The sequence below is a fragment of the Oncorhynchus keta genome, chromosome 4 (assembly GCF_023373465.1).
Source record: "Oncorhynchus keta strain PuntledgeMale-10-30-2019 chromosome 4, Oket_V2, whole genome shotgun sequence".
Classification (NCBI taxonomy): domain Eukaryota; kingdom Metazoa; phylum Chordata; class Actinopteri; order Salmoniformes; family Salmonidae; genus Oncorhynchus; species Oncorhynchus keta.
Window position 1 is genome coordinate 50,786,888 of NC_068424.1, and position 22,520 is coordinate 50,809,407.

Here is a 22,520-nt window from a genome sequence, read left to right on the forward strand (position 1 = left end):
TAGGCTATTCTTCCGTTATGCCATCATCATCGTCATAAATGCGTGGTTCAGCTTTCGTGAGCGTTCTGTTTCACAGAGCTACTTGCAGGGAAAGCCTGTCCCATTTTTTGACGTCATGGGGTCCGCTAGAAAGAACTTGAACTGCACGGGTAAGGGAAAAACATGTCCTTGTGAAATACAAAAGTGCGCTTGCGCAAGAGGAGGGAAAACGGAATTTGAATAAATTGTTAAATCTGTTTATATTTGAAGATGGGGGGTAGGGCAGGCCTCGAATTGGGGTAGATTCTGTGGGGGTTGGGCCCCAAATAGTGCGCAGTAAATACGTTTTATAGCAAACAACATTCATTTACAATTATAGCCTACAATCATCACAAGTTAAATCACGATTCAAACACAATAGGCTTCCCGCATTATTACTGAAGATGAAAATGCAGACGTTAGCCTACCAGTTGGTAAACACATTTTGTTTCAAGGGTTTTGATTAATGCAAATAAAGTTGTTTAGCATGATTACTTATTTTCATTCATTTTAGTTTGATAGCCTATATGATTTAATATTTGCGAAGTAGCCAACATACAATTCATATTTGATGAGACTCCTCAGTTTATAAACTACTACAAGGTTTTTCAAACTTTTTCTCGCTGTAGTGGGCCATACATACATTGTCAACGGTCAGCAGCACTCAGCAAATGCACGCGTAAACCGAAGGATATAGTGTTGTGATTACATTTGGCAGCCTGACTAGCATGCTGTATGACGATACTTTCGCGCCAGCTTATGTCCTCATTTGACTCACTCTCTTGGCTTACTTTTTAGTAGTTGCTAGTTTGATAGTTCTCACGTTGTGATCCCATTTAAGTGGCACTTTCATACCCACAGGCGAATGTTTCCCCCAATTGCACCTTCTTTTAAAAAGCACCAAGGCTACAGTCGGTAACTTTTCCTGTCCTTCTATCGCCCCAGAAACAAGATGCTAAGATGGCGCCTTCCTCAGTGTCAAGTTCAAGTAAAGTGCCGAGTCTCACTGACTCGAAGACAAATCAAATGTATATATGATCTTAGCCGAGAGTAATACAACAATGACAAAGAATGATAAACGTCGCAGTCTGTTACTTTTTTATTTATTTTATTTCAGTCAAAATGTATGTTCACATTTCTTCATAAATAGTTGGTAAAACAAACAAACCAACAAACAATAGCCTACTTTAAAAAGTATAAGGAACCTTTGCCTCTTTCCGCTAAATAACAAATAGGCTCGCTGTTGTATCATCGTTTGCCTCGATTGTGGCACAGTGACACAGTTCATCAGTAAAACATTTTGCTTTTCAGGAATAACTTGGTGCGTGACCCATTTCTCCCAGAAAGTGTTACAACATCACATTCTAGCTGCGTTTATACATCAAAAAATTTGCTTTGACAGGACATGGGGCATACGGGTTGTGGGAATAAGAAAAAAGTGTTTCTTTTAAATTGATGTATAGAAAATAGTATATAAAACATATATTCCTTAAATTATTTAAATAAACGTATTTTATTTATCACTGTCACTTACGAGGTACTGTTTTTACATTTTGTAGTGCTGGTGGTCTGAAATCGTTCTCATAAGCACAATATATTTTGTGGTATGCATAAGATTCAATTCTTGAAAATAGGTTACAATGCAATGCTGTAACTCTTTGTGCCACTGAACATATTTTCCCCAACCCACATATATCTATTAGTGTTCCCAGACTAAATTTTGTTCACACAAAAATGTTTTCTCGACAGCTTATTCACACAAAACAAGCAAATGTGTAATCAAACTTCTCTATATGCAACACCACAGTACTTATAACAAATAACACGCTTAGTTTCACAGAATAATTACATTTAAAACAATGCAAGCTGACAGACAAAAACACTTTTATTTTGAAGATACTGTGTTGTGACAGTTCCATTGTTGCCGATGCACACATTTTAACAGAGGCCTACTTGCACAAAGACATTTTTGGAACTATAAAGGACTGCCATACTGGCTCATATGTTTGGGTATTTGACCCGAATTTGAAATACTTGGAATTCATGAATGAACTAGGTATAACATCTGTAAATGCGACGGGTGCAATAGCTGATGGATCGTTCGAATGTGTACTGAAATTATGCTACAGTTGAGCTCTATTCTCTGATTCTATCGAAGTAAAATGTACAAAAAAAGTTAATTTGACTATAGGGATATGGACAGAACCGTTTTATATAGTTTGTCAACTCACTTGAAAACAATTCAGATTTACAGAATTGATGATTCACATATCAATGGTCTCACAAGCTAAACAATAAGTGATGGAAAAATGGGCATCATATAGACAAATTATAGACAAATTCATCATATTTATATAGATGATATCTTGGATCCAAATAAGACACATATATTGCTTAAAAAAGATACAATCGCAATATTGGCGCTTTAGAGTTGATCACTTTGTTCAATGTTAAGATGGTTATGACCCAAATCTGTACAGTCTTGTTAGAAAACATTTCCATAAATATCTTTAAGTTTCAGAACTTATACCCATAATTAAATTACAAATTGATAAATATGGCAGCATGGATATGTATTTACAACGTTATTAACAAAAGGCAACGTTATATTCAACGGTAACAATCGTAACCTAATACCACATTTCTCCACCTGAAAACTGACATTGACAACAGATTCGACCCCATCAAACAAGGAAATACATTCACGAGTATATATTTATTTATGATTTATTTTTTGTTCAAGTTCAAGACAAAGACTTTGGCACGTTTCTTAAGACTGTCTGAAGTTTTAACAATCAATTGAAAGGCGACTGTAGTATGTCACCATTATATAAAACACCGTGAAATATTATTCCTTTTTCTTTCTTTTTAAATACAATTTTGAGAAAATACATAAAATGAAAAATAAAATAATCATTTGATATCTGTAAACTAAAAAAGGGAAAAAAACGTTTTATTTATTCTTAGAAAGTATTATTTCATTATTTATGATTTATTTGTTTTCTTCGAACTCGGAATAAAAGTCAAACCCCAATCCTGAGAAAGGACGAGGCCTGCTACTGCTGGCTTACTCTCATCTCCTCGTGTTGCTCCAATCCAATTTTGTGTACACCTTGGTGTGAGTTTTTAATCTTGGTCCACATTGAGAGCCTGGTTATGACTTCAAACATACCATTCATTAAAGTTGGGTGGCAGTCCATCGCTGTGCCCCGACGTGTTTTGCACGGCTGACGGTGGTGTTTTTGTTGGGTCTTCAGTGTTCGCTGATACCAGAACTGGTGGTGTGGACGACTCATATCCAGAACTTGCTGCTGGAGACGACTCAGAACCTTGAGACTCGTGTACCTGTAATAATAGTACAATAAAACAAGAGGAGTTGCTATGATATATTTGTATGTCTATAGGCCCTATAGCATGAAGAATTAACGTTGAATATGTTGCACACACTCAATACGAGTCAACTCAGCTTAAGTCAATACACCTTACCCTTTGATCTATCAAATTTCTAATGCATTGCTGCGCTATTTCCTTCTCCAATTTAGCCCACAAGTAGTAGCCTAATGTTTGGGAAATAAATATGCATTCTATTACATTCCAAACCAGTGAGATAGCAGAGAAAACGTGATACTGTTTGGGCGCTGATTCCTTGGTGTAGGGAGAGTATTGTGTTTGTGTGTTTAGGGTGAAATGAACACGTTTAATTACCTTCATGTGTTTCCTGAGAGAGCTGGGGTGCGTGTAGGACTTGTCGCACACTTTGCAGATGTAAGGCTTATCCGAAGTGTGCACGTGCATGTGCTTTTTCCTGTCACTGCTGTTGGCGAAGCGTCTGTCGCAGCCGTCGAATTCACACTTGAACGGCTTCTCACCTGCAAGATGGAATAAGCACAATTCATTAACCCCTGTACACAGTGGATTGATAAACCTACCCTCCCGACATAGGCCTGCCTATGCAAGATATAATAGGGATGCTGGCTTGATTCACCATCGATGAAGTCTGCCCTGTGAATAACAATAGTGCTCTGTGAATAGCAACAGCAAGCATGATATGTTCAATATAGGCCTACATTTGTTAGGCTACACATCAACGGCAACACATATGGACCAGTGAATGCTATTATAGGAATGTTTGATGTAGTATATAGACTTTGATATTACTGTTGTGTGCTTTGCCGTAGTGTGTTTAAATAGGCTACAGTGTTAAAACCCACTGCTGCACTGATTTGAATAGGATGGAGTAGCACATAGGCTAGCCTAGTAAACAAGGACTAGCGGACCAGACTCACAAAACCACACTGAGGGGTGTCTGTCTAAATGTGGGCCTAGTTAAGATAATTCGCTCACACCTTAGTTTGGGGGAAGTATGTGTCTGTCTCTCCCTTAATACACACAATGTAACTTGATCAACACCTTGATAGCGAGCAAGAATAGCATCTCCAATCGAGAAATATGTCCACACAATACAACTTCAACATATGCACGTTTGATATTGAGATGTGAATTAGGTTATCCCGAGCGTTCAACAAATGCCATTTTCAGTGCGTATAATCCTATTTTATTTCCGTTCCAACATATTTCTTATCCCATCCTAAAATACAAACCAAATTGCGGCCTTCACTCGTTCTTGGATTACTCTATAAAATGCAACAATCTCTCAACAATATTTGCCTCGGTCTATTCTTTTCCCCATGCACAATGTGTAGCTGCTGTTTGTCAGCAAACTTGACGAAAGTAATTACCTGTGTGTGTTCGTTTGTGAATTTTCAAATTTTCCGACCTGGCGAAAATTTTCCCACAGCCAGGGAATGGACAAGGGAATGGTTTCTCTCCAGTGTGCACTCGAATGTGGTTCACAAGTTTGTACTTGGCCTTAAATGATTTCCCCTCTCTCGGGCAATCCTCCCAGAAGCAAATGTGGTTACTTTGCTCGGGGCCGCCAACGTGCTCCATGGAGACATGCGTCACCATCTCGTGCATTGTGCTGAAAGTCCTTTCGCAAGTCTTTTTGGGTCGGTTCATCTGGTTCTCATCTATCCATTTACAGGACATTTCTTGCTTTATGGGTTGCCTCATGTATCTAAAGAAGGCCCCAGGACCGTGGTGTGTCGGCACATTCATCCCCATATTCAGCCCCATTGGATGGTTGTAGTTGTGGAGCTGAGCGCCGTAGGGGTCCGTCCGAGGGCTGGCGACCGGACGGTACGGATCGGGTCTTCCAAAAATGTCCCCGCGTAAACCAAGATGCATTTGACTGTTGACTACATGTCCGCTTGGGGAAGTGTGGCTCACGCCCTGGTCGTGGAGCCCTGAAAACAACAGATGTCCAGGGTTATCGGAGATTCCAGGAGGTCCATGCAGGCTCCCAGCAGAAGCGGCAAAGATCCCATGCTGGGCACTCGATGCAGCAGACTCTCCAACGCCACGGTTTCTGAATAGAAAGTCCCGGGTTGAATTGAACGGTCCCCCGCCGTACGAACCCACCTGTCCGCTGTGATGGTGTCCCAGGGCAGCAGCATATCCACTGGCTTGCGGGGTAAAAGCTGAAGTCTGGCTGGAGGTTATATCGTGAGCCACTGGGCTGAGTTTGAAAGCTGCGGAGTGGGATGAATCAGCGAAGGGATTGAGCCCCAACCCGGGGTCTCTGTTCCCTATCTCATGGTGCCGCGGTGTTCCGAAACCCCCCACTCCTAGCGATGGGAACTGCGGACCGCTGTCAAGGAGCATAGTCATTGGGCTCAAACGAACTTAGAAAACGAAATAAAAGAAAAAATGAACTGAAACCCCAGGTTAGTGGAGCTCACTCTAACCGCGGATAACGGGAACCCGATTTCAGTGCGTTGAAACGTAGAATAAGATTTGTTTTACTGTAAAAACACCAAAAAAACAATCCTTCGCTTACAGAGCGAGGAGAAAAACTCCAGTAACTGGGATCCGTGAGAAAGAGGATCAAACTTCCCCCCCTTTCCAGACGAATGATGTCCTTGGACTGATAAAGTCAATCACTCACTCCCTGCACATAAATGAACTCGGGAGGCAGTGCTACGACGCCCAATGAGAACCCAGCTACCCATTTGGCACGTGACGCCAAAGAAGAGAGTTAATTGGCTAGATGTCTGTTGATTGGCACGGTTTGCTATTGAAAATGGCAGTTCGTCTCAATGGTTTAATTTGATTGGTTCGTGCAGGCATTATTTTTCAGGTAAGGCATCGGAGCACTCTCGCTTCAATACCATGAGCCTTATTTATTTTCCGTCTTATAACGCAGAAACTGTTGCAGAAGTTGGATTAACACCATTATAAACTGTAAATATTAAACCAGAGGCCAATAGTCATTGCAAATGTTTGTTGTAGATATGCCCGTAGGCTATGAAATGAAACAAAGTTACTGAAAATGGGTTCTCGCAACATTAGGAAAAAGTATACCATTATCCAAACCAAGGCCTTTCTTTTTTATCGATGTTGAAGAATTCAGGCATACCACGAGCATGCTGTTTTACCAACAAACACAATTCAGCTTCTATGCAAAAACATAACACTTTAATTGGTGCATTTTGGTGGGGACATCATTTTGTAAACGTTTGGTTATAGCCTGCCTACATGTCTGAATAGTTTTTAAAAAAAATACATGTGTAACACGACATAATTAATGTTTACTAATGTTAATGTTTATCTATCTATCTATCTATCTATCTATCTATCTATCTTTTTATCTATCTTTTTATCTATCTTTTTATCTGAGCATTTAGTCTCTTATTAACTGAGAACATGAATGTAGTTGGCAGAGATCCGAAATGTGGCTTTCTTGAAGCCGCTTGAGAAAGGAGGGGGTCGTTTTTTTGCCAAGCTCTATTGGGTGTAAGACGCAGGAATAAAAGACAGAAAGAAAGATGGCAGTAATTGTAATATCCTGAGATTTTTTGCTTATCCAAAAATTCGTGCCATTGAGCGAGTTTCACAGGGTTGCCGCTGACTCGCTGCAGGACACATAAAATCTGATCAAGTTCAGAGACGCGTTGAGTGCTTCAAGCGGCGCTTTATAACTCCAATCCTTTCACATCCCTTTCCCCTCAATCTGTCCCAGGAAGGAGCTCACATTCTTTATTTTAGACATCTGAAAAAAGAAAAAGAGAAAAATCTTCAAATCAGTCCTTCAGTCTGCTTTCGCCCTCCTCCCCGCAATCATTCCCACAACATATTCCTCTTCGAGAAAAAGTATTTTAAATTGCAAGGTGAGTTTTCTTATTTATGTAATATTTAAATTGTTACGGTTACTTTTCTTTTGAAGGAAAGCAACCGTGGAGTAATTGTACGGATGCTGTGGGGGTGTGTGAATCTGTGCTTTCGTTGAAAGTCAGCTCGGGACACTTGTTTATGATATTCAGAACTTTTTCTTTTTTTTGTGGTAACTTTTTTAAGATACATGTTCATCATTTACTCCTATCAGTCATCTTGTTTCATCAAAGTTAAACGTGTGTGCTTCTTCTAGAACAGATAGATCTCAGCTGCGTTCCTAAACTCAACAACAACATTTTTTTTAACGGAAAATGGCATGATTCCCCTCTCTATCGTGCGCTCCCTCCCTCCCTCCTCACACTCTCTCTCTCTCTCTCTCTCTCTCTCTCTCTCTCACTCACTCACTCACTCACTCACTCACTCACTCACTCACTCACTCACTCACTCACTCACACACACACACACACACACACACACACACACACACACACACACACACACACGCGCACGCACACGCATACACTCACACACACAAACCCCTTTTAGTTTCTCTCATCTCTCTCTCTCTCTCACACACACACACACACACACACACACACACACACACACACACACACACACACACACACACACACACACACACACACACACACACACACACACACACACACACACACACACACACACACACACACTGTGTGAGAGAGGGAGCACATGAGTTAACTGTGAATAGCCTTGAAGCTTTAGAACATGAGATTTATGGAGACCTTTCTGAACTTTCACAAGTGACAGGCAGTTAAGTTTTCTTAACTTTTCCTCTTCGATATTTTATTGACTTGTTGAAACGAAAGGACTCTGTAAGGTTATTATATGTGGTATGTTCACAGTGAGGGTGTTACTATAAAATTATTAACGATGAGAAGCACGTGCACACTTGTCTCTGCAACGGAACACACAATTCAATTCTATTAGCAACCAACTTTTCTGCAGTATCAGGAGTCTTGGAGTTCAGACTATGGCAAGATAGGTTCACCGACCTTTGGCCTCCTAAGGCCTCGTGTGTTGTTACAGGTTACTGTCTTCACCAAATAATCAAAAGCAACTGTTGCTCGTCGAGGAGAGCCAAACACATAATGTGATGTAAAAAAAACACCTACAGGTACGCCTACACTCGAATGTTCTTGAATTTCAGACGAGTACATTGATTCAGATGCGAGCATTATCTACATTATCTACAACTTTCCACAGCACCACATAAAACGCTACTTTATTTATATTACATTAACTTATTAGAAAATACTATAGCCTAGTTGAGTGTCCAACAACACCTTCCATGACCTATCTGGTTGTAATATAAACAAGAAAAACACATTTTGCGATGTTGATGTAACAAACTGAAGATCACATACTGGACTTACTATCACGATATAATTTTTTTTTTAAAATACAATCACCTCCGACGCTCCTTTTAGAATTATCAAAGCGTAGGCCTCTCAGATGTCACCAAGATTATACAATATAATGAATTGTTTTGGTATACAAAAATATTTAGAGAATTGTTGAATAGGACTGCAAAGGTAACCTACCACTTTTGCCTATCTACAAATTAAATTAGGAGGAGAATTTTTAAGAGTACCTAAAGTTGTTTCTGTTGCAATTATAACGGAGTAGGTCCTGATACTGAAAACTAGGCCTGTGTCTTTTGCCCTCGATATATTGCTTCTCAACACTGTCGGTCTGTATTGCCAGTATAGGCCTAACATTTTGATTTGGATGAACGGATAACATCTTGGGTTTTTTTGCTGACAAAATGTATTCTCGTCTCCTCGTTTGCATTGATGGTGCAGCCAAACACTCATTTTTAAAATGTAGAAACTGTCATGAATAGAGTTATTTTGCTTTCGTTTGATTGCTTGAGTACAAACTGATATGCTATCTCTTCATGATTGTACACCGATACTTTTTCAACAATCAACCACAGATAGTGGAATGTCCCAATCTGAATTGTAAATAACTTATGCCTATTTATTGCTTGCTATGCCTTACTTAAGTGTTCTATTTTCCAAGGTAATTCATGTAGTTTTAGCGAGGAAATCATTTTTGGTAGATGGTTGCAAGCTCATAATTTTTCTCCTGAGCATGCGCATGAGCTTATCAGAAACACTGTTCTGGTAGTCTAATATTTATAAAGACTATTGTTTAGCTATACAAATCGCTCTCTTGAGTTGATAATAACACCATTGCCTTTATAATGAACAATTAATTAGTCTTGCGATTCAAAGTTCCTGCAGAAAATATACCTACCTATATTATCAAATTTACCTGGACTCATATGTAATTTATATTGATGTTTACGACACAAAATCAATGAAAACTATACTGGACATGGTAAACAAATGATTTGATAGCTCACATTTGAAATATTTTACAAACTATTCAAGTTCCAGGTTAATGTAGATGTATTTGTGCAATGCCTGTACATTAATAGCATGGCTGGGCCTCTCTCAGAGGTGTAGCGGTGCCTGAGCTGAAGCCGCGCGTGCAGTAGCCCACGACAAGTTTATTGAGGAAACTTTCCTGCTCAACAGTTAACCCAATAGTCACCAAACAAAAATATTATATTTCATTCACCATCGATGTTAACAAATTCAATCCTAATCGAATATATACATATGTGTGTTTGTGTGTGTACATTTGTAAAACTACTGAATCTCTTGCAGAATTGAATCACAGGATAAAGATGATTTATTGCATGATCGACAGTAATTGAGTTAGTCTTTTATTCTCTACATGAAGACGTTCGAATGAAATGGGTAAATGCTGTTTAATACACTAGTACATTAATGGGCTACTGCTATGTTGTGTCGATGTATTGTTCTTTTTGTAATGGATTGCAATATTTGTAGGATTATAGATGCACTCATGTTTCAACCAATCTTGTTTTAGGTATGCATGTGGGTATGATTATGAAAACATAAGTAGCTGTTGCAAGTTTTGATACAAGGTGTTATTGGAAAATATTGTCTAAAATATACTTTGTGAATAGATTTGTGCTCAGCTTCTGGGAAAGGCTTATCTTTTCACCTCTAAAATCAGCGGAGCGAAAAAAAACAAGAGAGAGGGTCATATTTCACTTGTCAAAATTGAACTGATCCCTACATCTTTTCTTAGAACAGATTGGACAATACACAATGCCTATATCCCATGGGACTATAACAAATGGGTATACATGTTCATGTGCTCATATACATATTTAAAACACCTTAACCTAAGGTCCATTTTGGGATTCTGTCTGTAGTTTATGGTTAGAAAGAAATGAGAAGCTCTTAGAAACTTTGTGGTTTCGTATGCTTTGTGTAACTTGTTTACCGTCCCATCTGGGACACATTATATCACCTGACCACTGTTTGTCCATGTTAAAGACACAAGTACCCCTTCTGCTACTCAGAGGCAGCCAAGGTCATAAAGGTCATGTACGATACGGAGGAGGAATACAGTACAAATCTGCCGGATCTTCTTCCTGCCTTAGCCATTATGTGGGATGGAGTGCCTCAATTGTTTCCTGCAATTTTTGGGGGACTAGTTTTGAAGTTACATAGATGCACCCTTTGCTCAAAGATTCACCTATTTGTATTAATCAGTCATCATCTTTCAGGGTTTGTAACCCGTCTACTGCTAATGACATGTTCTACTCAGCTTTTAATATTGGAAAGGCACGTTTCAAACATGATAGTTCAAGAAGTAACTGTACAATCTTTGGTGTTCGTGGTCAGTTCATGGGTTGGAACAAGTGAGTCTACTGCAAGTTTAAGATATATACCATTGACTCTCTGTTGGCTTTTTAATTACATCTTTGATGTGGTTTATCAATATGACTAATTGACTCCTCGCTGTGATGTATTGGAACATCTGTCTGCAAATGGCCTCACCCCAAACCTCTTAATTCATCTAAATTTCATAAAGTCATGACAAGAGTGCAGTGCCAGTGAATAGTCTCATCCATTATCACATTATTCACACACACACACACACACACACACACACACACACACACACACACACACACACACACACACACACACACACACACACACACACACACACACACACACACACACACACACACACACACACACGAATACACACAGAGACACACACAGACATACACAGACACATGCATACGGATACACATGCAGATACACACACACAGATAAACACAGGGTTACACACACATGCGGATACACGGATACACTCTACCATTTATCAGAGAGTTAAAATGGTCTAAATCACCAAAAATGATGACCTATGAACTGATATTGCTAGGTTCTTTTTCATGTGCTTCTTTTCAACCTTGGCTGAATTTAAATGGGTGCATATCAAATACATGAAGTCCCCGATGGCTCCTGTGCATTTTTTTCTCTCTATTACAGTGTAACAAAGAGCCTGAGCATAGTTGTTTGTCACTTATTTGGGTATGATTCCTGTTAATTTACCATATAGGACGAGGTAATAACAGGTCATGAACAATGCTGTGCAATTTACTGTGTGCTGAACAGAGGGCCCTTTCTAACATGGGCAATGGGTGCCATTTTAAACTGTATCCGATCATCGCAGACACATTGACAAAGCTAAATAGAGCTAAGTCTAGGTAAAATCCATTAGGTTATTGCACTGATATTCAACTACTGTCATAATATTGTCCTCATAATATATACTTCTAGACGAACAACCATTTACAGCATTTTTGTGATCTTTGAAGCCTGGGTGCATTTTGATTCTGCTGTGGCTATAGGCGACAACTCAGGCCTCATAAACCACTGTTTACCTCAGGTTCTGCTATTCTATCGCTGTGTGTCTTGAATGTGAAGTGAGACACTTGATTGTGATCGTGTGTATCATTTCATGTAGGCCTGTTAGCCTGACATGTATCATTCTACAATGAATGCAATCAATATTATTAGTGTGACACTACTTGTTTGTGTTGATTTGTCACAACTTAGCTGTAAACTGTATGTCTTGAGTTCGCAGTCAAAGCTATTACACATGCATACTGTACAGTTTTGCGTTTCTGGGTACTATATAACTAATCATTTTCAAGAAAAACGACTAACATCCTACGGCTATCAACATTCCAACTGCCCCATAACATGTGCACATGATCTGTAGGCTACCACTGTACTACATTTAATCACACTAATAAATATTGTACTATGCAGTATGTTTCAGTTTATTGATGACAAAGGCCTTCATGTGGATTGTGCATGTGTATAGTGTATTAGGGAAACATGAATATCCTGCTTTAAGCAAGTCTGCAGAATTGTCTACTTCATAAGCTGGAATGACTCACTTCATTTTGACAGTAGCCTATATCACTTCTCTGCAATGTTTTATTTATTTATTTTAGTGTCTATACTCATTTTGCTTCTATTTTTATGCATAAATGTTCTTCTTCTTCTTCACAAAACACCAGACATAAACCGCCAAGCACCACCAATGTTATTTTGGCTTTAAATAGGCTAGCTACATATTTGGATTGATAAGTTTACGTGAAATGTTCAAGCACACAATGTAAAGATGTCTGGTTGTTTATGCGTTTGTTGCATGTTGCTATTATTATAAGGAAGTCAGGCGATATGCAATGTCAATATTCAATAAATAGACAGCGTATCTGAGAGATTGTGTGCCTCAACGAAAGGTGATGCAGAGACAGGTGGCAATGGGGCGTAACTGATCGTAAAAGTTAGTTTTTACCAGATTTGTTGATCTACTTTTTGTTTTTACAATTTATTTCAGGAACGAAGACATACCCTAAAACCTCGAAACCCCCTTGTAGACTATTTCATAGGCTACGTATTACTATGCTAGTGACTAAAACGTGAAGTTTTTCTACATTTTTGTTCGGAAATGCGCCAGGTTAAAGGCCGACTAACATGAGCATGCATTACAATAATTACCGAGTTTGACCAATGGTGTTTGTCTATGTTACGGCACTTTATGTCAAGTGGGCCTCTCACTCCTTTTGTCTGGGCCTAGTCCCTTGAGTGTGACGTCAGAACAACAATGTTGAAACTGGACTTTGAAAGTTAGAGGACAATACAGTCTTGAGAAATAATAGTTGACTAATTAAATCTACATTCAATGTGCACCTCTGCATCAAAACGAATCACAAAACGGCTTAAAGGAAAATAGAGGCCTACTATAAACAAACGAAGACGCATGGACTATTAATTTGGGAACATTGGTTTATTGGCCTGTATAATTTACAAATTAAACCCACTAAATACAACTCTAATCCTTTGGCAGGATAAATTACTGTTTGAAATGTGTTTGCCAGACAGATGAGTTGTTGCAGCATCGCTGCATAGCCTGTGTTGTATCGCTGCAGCCTTTGGAGAGATACTTTTCACAATAGTCATATTCTTCACTGTTCTTTTTAATTTATTTTTTACAAGTGACAGATTGGACTTATTTTGAACATCTACAAATAATTGTACATCACATATTGTTCCCATGATGGTAGCCTACATGCATAAGACATGACAGAGTGCATACCCTTAAGGCGTTAGGATAGCCTATATGAATTGCTATGACAGCAGTTACAGTTGAACTTAGTTGTGTGTCTAGATATGAAGAAGGTTGACTTTGCTAAACATGCTCGTTAAAACAGGTGCTGCAGCACGACGTGAGAAAATCCAATCGGTGTGTAAGAGTTGTCAGCGAAATTGAGAAGTAGACTGGCAATAATGGAAGGAAATGAGCGGTTTATGGAAAGCCATTGGAAAGTCAATGTATGCCTATTCGAATATCAATAAATACATTTTGACGTTTCTTCTCTCCAAAATAGTTAGAAAAATCCGTATGCATATTGTCTGTTTGTTTTGATAGTGTTGTTGCCCTTTTGCCTTGAGGATATAAGCTTGTACCCCACCATTCATGTACCCATGTTTTAAAGTTGCTTAATTATTTTGTTTAGTTAAATATAGTTGTTGTTGTACGCCAAATGTATTGATATGTGATTGATTTAGGTCTTTTTAGGGTATAGGGCTTACCCTTACCCTGTTTTTGTCTGCAGCCTTACCCCACTTGGTCAGGACTTTGAAAAACGGAAACGTAAAGGCACAGTGCAGTCAAAAACGTGATCTTTCTGTGTTTTATATATATTTCCACACTATGAGTTTGGAATAATACTGTGAAATTGTGAAAATTATGATAATGCCTTTTTAGTGTAAGAGATGTCTGAAAAGACCGCCTGAAATTTCAGGCTGTTTCGGTGGGAGTTTTGGCCTGTCTGGTGACATCACCAGGTGGTAAATTAGTTAATAGACCAATAACAAAGAGAGTTCCAAACCTCTCTGCCAATAACAGCTAGTTTTATCCTTCCCACTAAGACCACTCCCAGACAGTCCTAGCAAAAATGTTGCTTTAGAAATTGCTCTATGCTAAGATGCTATTTTTGTAAAACATTTTACCATTTTATATTAAAACAAACACAGTAAGGTACTTAATTGTTACCCAGAAATTATTTGATTTTGAAATAAAAACGGGTGCATTGGACCTTTAACTTAGAATGTATTTTTCTAACCTATTCCTTCCAGTAAAATACACATGGAATTAAATGAAAAGTTCTGACATTTGATACTTTAACATTGCATCTCAATATCGTCTATTAGACTTCCACACAAAAAATGTCCAGCATTTGAAGACATTTATGACATTTACGTTAGACTTTTACAAATAGGCGGTTGTAATGTGGCGCCTAGAGTCAAAGAGACACCAATATTTGGCAGTGTAGCCTATACCGCGGCACATTTCAAAGCATTTTCTATGAGATATTTGAAAACGGAGTCGTGCAGTGAACGCCTGCGTGTCCCTTTTAAAACAAACCCAGCGCCTGTCAATCATACCACATTCCAACCAATCCCAAAGCGCCATTTTTTTAAAGCAGATTTGCCTGCTGTGCTTTTATATTGCACCATGGCCTGTTTCGAAGCATTTTTACTACCACGGTTATTGCCACAAATCAAGAGGGCAAAGTGAACGGCATGGGAGTCACACCAACTTTAACGAACTTGAGTCTGGTTCTTGCTCCTGCGAAGTTCACGGCCAAGAATTTCACATACAGATGATAAACAGCAAAGAAAATGGAAACAATATTTCTAGGTAAATCTTGAGCACAGATTTGGTTGATTTTGCAAACTCACAACAAAACATGACAACTCTGTCGAGGTTTAGTGGCTGCCTTCTTTCTTGCGTCAACCCCGGGGAGAGCAATACTGAACCCAGCGTGGTGCTGCCACCTTTGGCAGGGGAGCACATAGGGCACCCCACTGGCAGTTCCTTAAAGCTCTGCCCCTCGCACAATTTGCGAGACTATCCCGAGACGAGGTACAGTGCATATGTTGACCATTCGGTTCCCCATTTTGCAGACTCTGGATACCCCAGCCACCGGTTAGAGCACAGCCCTAGGGGCATCATCATTGGAGCCAATCGTTCTGGAGCCGGCATGCCACCCGTCACTGATCAACTGGCATCAAGAAGTAACCAACATGGCGGGATTGGAAGGTACCGTGACCTGCCTAGCTATAGAGATAGCAGAAGCCACGCTTTTTTCACCGCTTATCACGAGCAGGCCCATGGCTCCTCCGACGCGACTCGAGACCTCTCTGGTCAAGTGATGTTGGGTCTACCTGGGGACCTCCTCACCCGGACGCACCCTTACGGCCAGAGCATCAGCGGCCCCAGGGGAAACAGCCAACAACTTGTCTCTCAGTTCCTGGGTCTCTACAAACCGCTGAACATGGCAATTCAACGTGGAGTGGGTGACGCTTTCCTGAGGTGCTCCAAACAGAACCTGAAGCATGAGCTTGTGTGTAAGTGGAGTGACAGCCAAGAGGGGGCTGGGAAGCAGCCCTGCGCCAGAACTTTCGGGACTATGTATGAACTTGTCACCCATGTGACAGTGGAACATGTCGGAGGACCAGAGCACTCTCAATACGTGTGTCACTGGGAGAACTGTCCGAGGGACAGAAAGCCTTTCAAAGCGAAATACAAGTTGGTGAATCACGTCAGAGTCCACACAGGGGAAAAGCCCTTTCCCTGCCCTTTCCACGGCTGTGAAAAAGTTTTTGCAAGATCAGAGAACCTCAAGATTCACAAGAGGACACACACAGGTATGTAACTATGAGTGTCAACTATAATAATAATAATAATGATAATAATAATAATAATATTAATAGTAATAGGCTAACATAAAAATTAGTCAAATACATAAAAAACAAATCATTTAACATGCCAAAACCTTTTATCTTTTTGGGGGACTAAATTTACCCTCTGAGAAAATGTTGATAACCTAATTTAAATATATTCGAAATGTTTGTATTTTATCAAATTATATTATTATATAAATAGTTCGATTGTGAGAGTTAGATTGTGTCATAAAACTCAAACTTATCTCCCTAAGTATAATGGCATTATAGTAGCATTTTATAGTGCACAAACATATTAGAAAAAGCTAGCTAAAACAATTATTTGAACAAACTTTTGATTGTTTTGAATGACAGTATAGGTCACTGTCTGCCATGCAAGATTGTATATGATTAAAATGTACATAGCCTATTATGATGATGATGATGATGATGATTATATTTTTGTCTGTGGATGTCATTATTTATGTTTTTGGTGGTGCTGTTGTTCTGGGTGTAGTTTCTGTAATATTGTGATGACTTTATAGCCAGCCTGTCGTGATTGTTGTAGGGGGGTGGGGGGGGGGGGGTACGTGTACAGGAGAGAAGCATGAGCTAGTGCTAATAGCGGGACAGAAGACCTGTAGTACTACAGATACAAACTAGTAGTGTTCAGGCCCAGTTATGTGGGTGCTTCTCCCACTCATTCACTTTAATTAATAAATAAATAAATGAATGCCGGGACACCGGAGAGTAGTGACGTAGCTTTTACGCTTCGCACAGTTGCAGCCCAGTAGGGACGACTCCTCTCTGCGCGGGCGCAGGAACAACGCTGGAAGCGCTGTAGTAGAAAAACACAACATGCCAAGTAGGTTATGAGGTATAGACAACACAGTGCCTTTGTAGTCTGATCTCTGCTAAGTTTCACAGAGATCAACAGGATTTAAATGTTAAAGTGCAGTTGACATTTAGCTAGTCGATAATTGAACACGGTTTATGTTGATCTTTTTTTATATATATTTTTAATAAAAGAGTCAAATGCTTCCCTAAAGGTAAATGTAATTTGGACTTAAATAAATTAAGAATTATGTCGTTGGTGGCCAGAGTTGTCTAAATCAACACAATGAGAAAAATCCTCAGTGGCAAACCTTTATGGTAAGAACCCTTAAATATTATACATGCCACAAGCCACGTTATAGCAAACATTGATGTTAAAATGCACGTGCCAAAATGTATTTCGAATGAATGATTATTATGGTGTCCATTTAATTGAATGGTACATGCAGATGCGTGTATGGAAACAGTAACATATCACATTTCCAATAAATGTTCGTCTAGAAATAGTCAAACACATTTTATTAGAAAATGGTGGTACTTTTTGAGATGATAAAACCCATGCTGTTTCAACATATTTTGCCATATAGGCTTAATCGAAATTTGAAGACTGGGCCTATACATACTCATTCCTCTGTAGCAATATGACTTGTGATCTTCTGCCTTTTTAACTGGATATAAGACAGAATTGTTCAAACATAGTTTTAGCACATTAATAGGACTTGGGGAGATAGATGATGGGCCTATTTACTGCGGCCTTGGTCTCACTGTTGGGATGAATAATTTACGATATGAATAGAGTTTCACGGGTAGTGTAAACTTCTATGGGAATTATATCTTCCACTTGTTGCCATGTTGATTAATCTTCATGATTATCATCATATCTCGACAGGTTAACTTTTCGACAGAAGTGTCAATTGAGATGTTTTTTTGGGGGGGGGGGGGGGTCTTATAATATAACCCACGGTTTCCATTGAATGTTCATTACACTTTGTGCAATTCTACACGTTATTCGGGGTTTAGGCCTACAGTCGAAGTTAGTTTAAGGTTAATATTAGACCCAAGGTTATGTAAGACAACACAATTGTGTTCAAACACGAAACATTGTAATGTAGGTATTCACGTGAATGGTTATTGCACATTGGCATTGCACAGGAAAAAAATGCACCCAAAACTAAAATCGACAGGACTTCAAATATAAACATTTTAGGAAAGTTTTGGAATTAGGCCTATAGCCTACACACCACTTGCTCATAAACATAAAATGTTGATTATTTCGATCGTCACTGTCTTGTTTATGTGCAAATGTATAACAAAGTTTAGATGAGTTTACAAACCCAGAGGTTGACAACCCATTAGGCACCATATCGTAACAAGCGGTCATTTCTCTCTCTGCACGTTTAGGTGAAAAACCTTTTAAGTGTGAGTTCGAGGGCTGCAATCGGAGGTTTGCTAACAGCAGCGACAGAAAGAAGCATTCTCACGTGCACTCCAGTGATAAACCCTACATGTGCAAGGTCAGAGGGTGTGAGAAGTGTTACACCCACCCAAGTTCCCTCCGGAAGCACATGAAGCTCCACTGCAAGGACTACAGCGAGAAACGCAGCGATGGGCGCGAAGGGGACGGGGAGCACCTTGCAGAGGCCAGGTCACCCGAAGTAACGGATCAAGGCGAAACGGCCTCGTCCACCATCGTGACGCGCGCTCAACCCCTCACCTCCTCCCAACAGTCTCTATCCCCCGAGATTCGAAACGAGTCAAGTATGAGGACACGTTTCCATCACACATTCGACAACAGTTTGGACTACTCCTCACATAGGTCAGATGGCCTCTTGGATCCATTGTTGATCCAGAGGAGCGGTTATAGACCTGAGCCCACCCAATACCCATGCAACCAAGCAGGCCACAGTTTCGCCCAGAGCTCCAGGACATTTAACACTGCCTCACCCTTTCAGAAAAGTATTGTCAATGGGTGGTATACGTGCCACAGCGGCGTGGACTCTTTCTCACCAAAGCAGTGTAATAACGACATATCATCCATTTGAGTCAGTCATGTCGCCTGAGTGACGTTGGCCTACAAAACGTGGGCCTATTTTTGTTATGACATCTGCTATTCTTGGATTATATATTATTGATTGTATTTGGTTGATGTTGTAGGCCATAAAGACATGTGCCATGTTGAAGTCATTATGTGTCGTAGTTTTGAAAACGTGCTAATATATATATATATACACAGCGTTGCAGAATGCGTGACGGCAAGCTTTAACTGTTCCGTGACGCACGAACACTACGTGCGTCTATGTGTGGTGGGCCTTGAGTTGTGTCACGTGTAAGAAACGTGCCTGTTTTAACACATGTGTAGGCTACAGTGACGTGTGTCCCCCCTCCTGTTGGAGAATTAGAATAGGACATCATAAATACAAATGCTGCCTATCATTTGAATGATGCTTGCTATAGGATGAAGAAACTAAATGGATTTAACGGGATTGTCTATGTGTAAATGGCCTATATGTGAATATAGTAGCAAAAGTGTTATAAAAGGAACTATACATGTATTATTGCTTGGAAGGCTAAACCAGCATATGTAAAGGACAGGGTATTCATGGAATGTTACTGTATTGTATTGTGGGAATGCATAGAAAAGTGCATTACCCATGTCGTGTTCAATGTAAGGCAGTACTTGGAAATAAAATCTGAATTAAAACCTATTATTTCTCGTCAAGTTCAATTTTGAGGCCAAATAACAATTGGACCAATTTATGCATTCCTATGATTTGTAATTCAAATGTAATGTAATTCAAACACATATTGACTATAAGATCTACTACACTCATTTGTTAAATATAATGTTAAACATCAGATGAAAGGACAGTGTATTAGGCCAATACAGCTTTCAGCTGTTTTGCTTTCTTCCAAGAAGGATGAGTGGAGAAGCCTACAGTATGATCCCCTCTCCCCCTGCACCCCATTCTTCCTCAGAATACACTTGCATTCTTTGTTTCTGTGTGGATATTTTATGCATTTTTGTGTAAAATACGTTTTTTTCGGGATCAGTTGAGAACACAATCCACAGCCTCCTTGATAAGAATTAAAATGTTTAATTAAAATTATACTGTACATACTGTAACATTAATTATGCATTCAATATTTCATTAAAGTGTCTCTATTCCCTTTGATCAGGCCGTGTGTGATTAAACCCAATGCATTCTCAAAGAAAATGTGCTAGTGCCACAGTGACGCAGACTCAACGCCCTTTGTTTATTTGTGCTAGATATCCGTGCATTCACTTTCAGGTTTCTTGGAATTGAATTGGCGTTTTATGAAATTCATTGCGTTTATGCACAGGCCTACGCTGAATTCTGAGAATCTTGGTTCGACTAAAATAGCCAACCATGAGCTGCACAATGTGTTATACACATGCCCATACTGTACATGAATTTGTAAAATCTTATTAGGAGTGCACACTTATGAAGACATTAATCAACATTCAAACCAAATGCTTGAGCTCTTGACAGTTGACAGGTTTTATTTGATAAGCAGCAACTGATGTCAAATACGTGCGTATTTGCCTCCAGTAAAGTTTGTCTGGTCCCTTTTGCAAGTCCATTTATCACACTATAGTTTTCCTAAAATGCCCATCAAGCTCTCCATCTCTGCATGCGCACCATGCAAAAGCACAACACACATTTTCAAAGTTGTAGTCCTATAGGTGAATGTTATCCATTTTTTGTGATTAACTACATTTTACTATTAATTCCTCATATTTTCTAATCATTTGACCTCAAAATAAAAATGGCATCCGTTTTTTTCGACACTCTTAAAATATAGTTAGATGTCTTTACAGTGTGGGTGTTTCTCTGGGGTTGGGTCTGGTAAACATCTTACATTGGCAATCTGTGTCAAACTTTGAAATGTGAGATCATTAGACCAATTTGCTCATGTTTTGAAATATAATCTATATTTATTTGATTTGTGTAGCAAAACTAATGGCCCCGCCCGGACTCTGTTTATTAAGAAGACCTTTGGAACCATAGGTGAAATTCAATCAAAAGTGTACTGCAGAAGAATAGCATTATTCCTGTACAGGGAAAATACATGGTGTTGATAACAATCACTGTTTACTATATGCAGTTGACTTGTAAAGCAAAGTTTAATGTACTTTATCTTTCTGCCCTATGGTTTTGATCCCTGTATGCAATTGAATCCCAGTTGTAAGTGCACAGATCTGCACCATTGTTTCTCTGTGGGAGTTTGCTATGCAGTTTTGGCGGAATTCCAGTCTTGGAGGTAGCCATTCAGATGTTTAATCTGACTTATATCGCAGTGTACTTGCATTGGTTTTAAATCAGTTTGTGAACAATTCATTCATTGATGTTTAGAGCGAGCCAGCCCTAGATATCCCTGATATAGATTGTTCTATTATTTGTTTCAAGTGTTGTTATAATATACCAATTTGTTATCTTTTTTGTATAACCATGTGCATGTGTGGCTATGGATGCATTTAGACAGGCAGACCAATTCTGATCTTTCGCCCAATTATTAGCAAAAGAGCTGATCTGATTGGTCCAAATACCAATTAGTGGAAAAATATTAGATTTGGCTGCCTGTCTAACCAGCGTATGTTATTCCAGTATTAATAAGTCATCCATTCATCTGATAATGGTACAGTAACACAAACAGATCCTAGTACAGATATGACATTAACACAGACATATCCTGTAAGATATGTCAGTAACACAGACAGAACTAAATACAGATATTACAGTAACACAAACATATCCTAGTACAGATATTACAGTTACACATAAAGATATTACAGTAACACAGACACATCCTACTAGTACAGCACAACGTCCTACTGCCGTCCATCCCATTCATCGCCTGTCTGTCTGCTGTGTCTGAACACAGTGCCACTAATGATCTGTAGTATATTACTGTTAAAACTACCCATTTCATCCCGAGATAGTTATTACTATAGTATAACTCATTCATAGTTTACATACCCAATTCCCACTGTCAAAGATGGAGCCTCCGGCGCAAATCATTTCAGTCTACTTAAAAGGGATAGGTTCTGGAAAAGCAGTGACCACAGAATTCAGCACAGCTAACTAGGCCTCATATTTGTGGCAGGCTGAAAACGATGCACGCAATAAGTGTCCATGTCCACTTGTTGACTGGAGGAAAGGGTTCAGTATACAGTAGCCATACCACCTGATGGTGATCACACTCACAATGATGACCTCATTGCTGCTT

At 39.4% G+C, this 22,520-nt stretch overlaps 2 protein-coding genes across 6 annotated transcripts in view; one reads left to right on the plus strand and one right to left on the minus strand.

Annotated features, from left to right (window-relative positions):
- LOC118377058 (zinc finger protein ZIC 4-like) overlaps window positions 1-19,976 on the plus strand; it is a 122,855-nt gene extending 102,879 nt beyond the window's left edge. For 2 of the 5 annotated variants that reach the window (XM_035763902.2, XM_035763894.2), the window contains 2 exons: window positions 15,678-16,421; window positions 18,672-19,976. In XM_035763902.2, coding sequence (XP_035619795.1) covers window positions 15,755-16,421; window positions 18,672-19,312 — 1,308 coding nt within the window. In that variant the 5' untranslated portion in view covers window positions 15,678-15,754 and the 3' untranslated portion in view covers window positions 19,313-19,976. Of the gene's footprint in view, window positions 1-7,141; window positions 7,248-15,250; window positions 16,422-18,671 lie in introns of those variants that run through there. The other 3 variants (XM_052509337.1, XM_052509334.1, XM_035763886.2) reach the window with 3 other exon arrangements.
- Window positions 1,100-6,085, minus strand: LOC118377075 (zinc finger protein ZIC 3-like). The gene is made up of 3 exons (XM_035763916.2): window positions 4,758-6,085; window positions 3,724-3,887; window positions 1,100-3,363 (listed from the first exon to the last, which is right to left on the minus strand). Exons 1-3 carry the CDS (start codon window positions 5,746-5,748, stop codon window positions 3,181-3,183), a joined length of 1,338 nt encoding a protein of 445 aa, XP_035619809.1. The 5' UTR covers window positions 5,749-6,085; the 3' UTR covers window positions 1,100-3,180.
- Window positions 19,977-22,520: the final 2,544 nt, after the last annotated feature.

Coding starts and splice junctions, on each gene's coding strand:
- LOC118377075 (XM_035763916.2), bottom strand. CDS start 5,748: ATGACTATGCTCCTTGACAGCGGTCCGCAGTTCCCATCGCTAGGAGTG. Junction 3,888..4,757: donor TCACAAACGAACACACACAG/GTAATTACTTTC, acceptor TCCATCTTGCAG/GTGAGAAGCCGTTCAAGTGT. Junction 3,364..3,723: donor CTCTCAGGAAACACATGAAG/GTAATTAAACGT, acceptor CTATTATTACAG/GTACACGAGTCTCAAGGTTC.